We start from the raw sequence: 6,000 nt of genomic DNA on the forward strand, positions 1-6,000 counted from the left end.
ATGAGCAAATGATACATTGATCTAAAAGCTGTATTATTGATATAGTATTGTGAGTAAAAGAATAATTTTTGCCTTTATTTTTTTAATCACTTAATATAACCTATCAACCACTGTATCTTTAAATCACCTCAGATTTATGATTGTGTGTCCAGTGAAGTGATCATTTAGGTAAGTTGAACTCTTAAAGCAATGGAATCGAGATGTTTTGGTAGTCAGAAGTGATTTCTCTTTATCGTCAGCTATATTAACACTATGCAACAGATATATTGCTCTGTAAAAAATTTACCACCTTTAACATTTTGCATGGAAGTTTGAAGCACATGGAAGAATTAACACTATTACACATATTTATAAAGCATGCGCTTTATGCTGAAAGGTTATTGTGCACAAGTTCTAAAGCAGTTTCATGAGCTTTTTCTTGAACTGTGGATCCCAAAACAGAAATGATTTTTCTCTTTGCATTAGAAAACCATTCATACGTTACTATATCAACTGCTAAACTTTTTGGTCTGAGAAATTTGTTTTTTCCATTTCCTATTTTGCTGCATTCTTTCATTTGCCAATGCCATATTTTATTGCAAATGTCTTTATGCTGTGATAATCTTTACTAGCTGTTTCAATAGCGTTTTTTTTTTTTTTTTTTTTTTTTTTTTTCTGATGATAGTGCTTTGCACTTTGAGTTTATATTTACTCTTTATGGGAAAGAGCTTTTTAAAGTTTTAAAAAACCTGAACTAAACTGCGGTAATATCAGGTTTTGATGAAAGTTTCCCGCCACCACAAATATGGTATGCTCAAACAGTTCGCATTGACGTGTTTTATCATATTTTGTCAAATGATTTTTGGCAGTTGAAAGAAAGAGACTAGCTTTAGAAGTTCTAAAATTTGTAAAAAAATATTGTTATCATTATGTACAAGGTGTCTGAAATGGAACTATCATGGTAACAGATTAGAACCATCATTTAATTCCAGTTCTGTTACAAAAAGTCAGCTACAGAATGTCACCAAACCATGTGGCCGGCTTTAGTTACTAATGTATATCATATGACACTGTGAAGGATCGGTAAAGTTAAAAAATAAGGACTATTACATTTAAGAAGCAGAGCAGTCTGGCTGGCCTACTGATGTTGATGAGGCCTGCTTGAGAGAACTTGTGGAAGATGATCGGTATGCAACCACTTGAGAGCTTGCTAAGGAGTTAGACGTTTGTGCCATGTCTATTAGTCACACTATGCATCGCATAAACTTGACATACAAGTTCAATTGCTGGATGCCTCATGAGTTAGTTGACTCAAGCAGATAAGGACAGACGTGTTCGAGCCTCCACTAATCTGCTGAAATACGAACACAAGGACAAAATTTGTATTGGATCGTCACTTGTGATGAAAAATGGATTTACTTCGACAATACAGGCAAAAATGGGGGGTGGTTGGTCTGTGACCAGTGAGGCATTGGCAATGTCGCTAACCACAATTTGACTAGCAAAAATATCATGCTTTGTATCTGGTGGGAGTGCTATGGTATTATCCACAAAGAGTATCTGGAGAAAAGTAAAACCCTCGACAGTAAGTGTAAAGCGAGATGCTAGTCCGTTGTTGACACTACTATCAAGGAAAAACATCAAACTGAGTTCAGTACAAAGAGGTAATGTTCCATCAAGATAATACAAAACCACATGTGTCTGCATTCACCAGCTGGACTCTGTATGGACTCAAATGGGATCTCGAATGCCACACCCACCATATAGCCCCAACATTGCTCCTAAGACTTCTTGTTTTCACATCTATATCTTGATGATGCTATCTTTCATTCTGCACAGGATGTCCAAAATGAGGTTGATCTGTTTTCGGACTCGCGGCCACCAATTTTCTTTGTCGAAGTCTTTGAAAAACTACTAAAACGTTTGCAGAAAATCATAAATTTGGGTCGTGATTTTACCTGCACTAAAAGTACTGCTTTCATGTCTGAAATGGAACTATTGTCATATCAAAGTAGAACCATCATTTACTTCCAGTTCTGTTACAAAAAGTCAGCTACAGAATGTCACCAATGTTTTTTGGCAGAAAACTTTCATTACAACCAGATACTAGCATGTCCTTTTTTAACCATAGAAGCATTATTTATGCTGTATTATTATCAATGAGCGGGCTACTGTTTGAAGGAAAACAATTGTAACAATTTGCAGTAATGTAACTTTTAAATGAAAGGTTTTGAGTTTTTTTTATTAATTTGGAAAAATCTAGTTAAATTGAGGGAAATCCAGTTATTGCACTTTCTAAAAAGTACTGTGTTCATTTGGATAGTAAGTAGAAGTCAGTGTCATTAGTGGGGGCAGGGATTCGTCACTTTTCTCAACTCAATTTGTAAAACTTATTTAAGGATTATTGTCAGTTTGTTATATTGTTATAATTATTTTTAATGTAATATTTTCAGCTATTAAAGACATTGTCTGGTGGCCTAGTATAACCCAATCTGCCAAAGGAATCATAACAGCAGGTATGCCTTAGAATTTTGCATTGAACCAAAGTATAATTTTATATTATTTATTTATGAATACTTGGAACAAGGTCCTTTCATTAAAGAAAGCAGTGGTTATGATAATTATGGTGCTTTATCTTAAATCGGCTCCTTTTTTCTAGAGTTCAGTTTAAAACTTTTGTGTTTTTAAAACTTTTCTCTCAACCTCAAGATTTTTTTCCTTTTTGTATCTAAATTAACTTTACTTTCCTGTATAAAATATCTTTGTATAATAAACTGTATACTATATGTGCAGTCAAGAAATGATTATATTTTTGAAAAATCTTTTAGTCTATTGCTAGCTTGCAAATGGTTTCATGGAGAAGTAAGTCAATTCAGAGTACGTAAATACAGTAATCAGTTTTACACGGTTCCTTATAAAGTATTAAAATGTCATAGCAAGAGAATATAAACAATTACTGTTATTTTATATACACATAAAAACTCACTTCTGTGTTATATCCCTCCTTTACAAAGCAACAATTAAATCTTCCAATTCTTCCATTAAAGCATCTGGTAGATTGCATCATTGATAGTGTAGATAAAAAGGTTTAACCAAATATAAAATTACCTCAGAGCAGAGTATTTGCAGAGTAAAGCTTAAGTTACGAAAATGTTTCCAATGAAGAAAAAAATTATTTTTGAATAGTAAAAAAACAAAAATGTGTAGTATGTTGCATAGATAGTTATTTTGTATATATTGGATGTTTTTAACCTAATACAACAAATATTAAGGGGTGAAAGAACACACTTTTTACCACAGAATGTCTGGGCACAAGTGCTGTGGTGATGCACTAGAGGGCACATACCATTTTGGGATGCACATTTGATGCAAGAGAAGAAAGGAGAGGCACAAAACATTGAAACAAAGCTTTAATGAAGACAGACAAACATCAATAATAGCTTAACATGATGAAATAAAACAATTAGAATTGCATTAATAACAGAATAGTACAATGAATGAAAGGTACAAATGAAATCATATGTTCACACATAAAAAACTATTGAAATAAAATACACTTACGAAAGCTGTTCAGAATTGTGACCAGATCTATGCAAGTCATGTATTGGTGATATGAGGATTCCATTGTGGTCAGGAAATTATCAGGTATATCATAGTCTCCAAGTTTCTGCATATGCTTTCTCCAAGTTTCTGTAGCAGCTACTGAAAATCTGGCAATGAGATTTTCATTAGACTCAATGGGAGTCTTATATATGAAGGATTTTAGCTGTCCTTTTAGAATTGCCACCCAGATGGTCTAGTGGTTAGTGGAGCCAATTATGATACCAAAGGGCGTAGGTTTGAATACCGGAGAAGGCGTGGTTGTAACTGTCCATCCCTTCATAGGAGGTAATGGTGGCAGCCTGTTAGGTGCTTTCATAATAAAATGGCCACTGCTTTTGACCTTAGGATTTGCCAATGTCAAAAAAAGGCAAAATGGTGCCTGCCGTTCGAAAAAAAAAAGTCTCCTTAGAAGTAAATTGAGATTAGACAAATTGGGTAGTTGAGGATAAGTTGATGTGTTCCTTTCAGCCACCTGCATGCATGAACAGAAACATGGCATGCATGTAATTATAAACCACCTTGCTGAAATGCATTGATGGCTATCATGCTAGAACCACATTTTTCTGGTGGATGGAAGATGGTGCATGCTGCTACAGTTCTGGCAGCACTTGGAGGAATACCTAGTAACTCATCCTATTTGGGGGCCCACCAGCGGCCGAGCGGTAAAGTCGCCGAACACTGGTAGTTTGGTCTGAGGTTCGAATCCCGCGAACAGGCTGGCTGCATGGGCGTTTTTGTGGTTTTCCCCATGTGTAAAGTGTATACGAGCCAGTTTCCCTTACAAAGTCCTCCACGAAGGCATCCCTCCCCTTAGGCAGATAGGCCTCGAGGCTTTGCCATAATCACACACACACATCCTATTTGGATTCTCTGAAAATAGGTATGGGCCACTGATGTAGTAATTAGAGATACTTGCCTACACATTCACTGTGAGGAGTAATTGTTAGGAATATGGATATGATTGCACAGATTACCGCTGGCCTGAGTATGCACATTGTGTGGGTGCTGAAAATGCCATCATGGGAAAATGTGGCTTCATCCATGAGCAACAAATTTGCTGGAAATTCCAGATCTAATCCACCCTTTTTTAGGAACCTTAAGGTGAATTCATGCACAGAATAATTTTGCCATATGTGCAACCCTTGCATGTGTTGATATAATCACTGAGTGCATTAAGCTCAGTGTACCATGATTTGTGATATAGCTGTGTGACAGCCTACAACTATAGTGTTAATGTCAGGCTGCTGCCCTACCTGATGGATAATCTCTTCAGATATGGTTGATAATGAAACACTTCTGGCATGATCTGTGTTGACCATGTTAGTATAAAAATTTTCACTTTCAGAGAATTAGCAGAGCAAATACACAAACATCCCATGATTGGGAATGCACCTGTTGGAGGAGCATTGTCTTTAAAGCCTTTCTGCATGCCATTTTATTACTGTTGGCCACACTGCATAAAATGCACATCTACTTTTTCCTCAGTAATATATTGATTCATTCCCAGTAGCTACTGAACTTGTCTCCAAAAACCTCAGCTTTTATATCACTGCTCTTATACTTAACTGTGATATGCACTTGAAATTTTACATTGTGTAACATTCTTTACGTTCTTGGAAACTTTACATTCTGTAACATTCTTCACTGCACTTGAAACTTTACATTCTGTAATGAAAAGCTTTTGGTGTGTTTATCATCCATTAATGTTTCTTACATTAGTTTAGAAACATCCTGTGTGTTATTAAACATTAATGTTATTAGTATTTTTTAATGCAAAAATAGATTTCATGTGCTATTTTGATAATAAATTGATGCTGTTTTATGTTCATAGGATTTCTGAAGTCTGTAAAGTACAGCACAAGGAAAGTGCAAAAAATGCTGAAGTCATTGAAAAAATAAACTTGTAAAATTAAAATAACTATTATTTATTGTATATTTGCTAGATTTTATAAAAGCATCATATTTATTATTTTTCAGTGTCATATTTATTATTTTAGCTGCAATATTTTTCAGATTCCCTTTTCTTTCTATGAAAGTAGATTCTTCATTAAATAGTTTATAGGATCTTAACTGTGTAATATTAAATGAAATGTCCTTCAAAACATAGTAGACCGACAAGCAAGATATTATTCCTTCAAATGTAAATACAACAAATTCCTGTGAATGTTTTAAATAGATCTTGAATTTAAACAGAAGGTACCCCTTGTGTGTACAAACCAAATTCCATCATTTGCAGGTAGTGAAATAACATAAAACTGAATTTACACTTTAAAAGTATTGCAGCCGGACAGTGCACAAATTTGTTCTAATGGTCATGGTTTAGTTGATTATAGCAAGGCACACTTGGGCTATCTGCCTTGGGGGAGGTATGCTTTCATGGAGGACTTTCTAAGGGAAACTGGTTGATACATGTTACAC

At 34.9% G+C, this 6,000-nt stretch overlaps 1 protein-coding gene across 5 annotated transcripts in view; it reads left to right on the plus strand.

Annotated features, from left to right (window-relative positions):
• Positions 1–5,551, plus strand: part of LOC118194402 (phosphatidate cytidylyltransferase, mitochondrial) — a 30,147-nt gene extending 24,596 nt beyond the window's left edge. For all 5 annotated transcript variants that reach the window (XM_085808330.1, XM_035365561.2, XM_035365557.2 and 2 more), the window contains 2 exons: positions 2,433–2,495; positions 5,414–5,551. In XM_085808330.1, coding sequence (XP_085664456.1) covers positions 2,433–2,495; positions 5,414–5,481 — 131 coding nt within the window. In that variant the 3' untranslated portion in view covers positions 5,482–5,551. The remainder of the gene's footprint in view (positions 1–2,432; positions 2,496–5,413) is intronic.
• The last annotated feature ends 449 nt before the right edge of the window (positions 5,552–6,000 follow it).

This window comes from Stegodyphus dumicola, chromosome X1, assembly GCF_044657685.1.
Source record: "Stegodyphus dumicola isolate Sdum_Otavi_A_Nest chromosome X1, ASM4465768v1".
Classification (NCBI taxonomy): Eukaryota; Metazoa; Arthropoda; class Arachnida; order Araneae; family Eresidae; genus Stegodyphus; species Stegodyphus dumicola.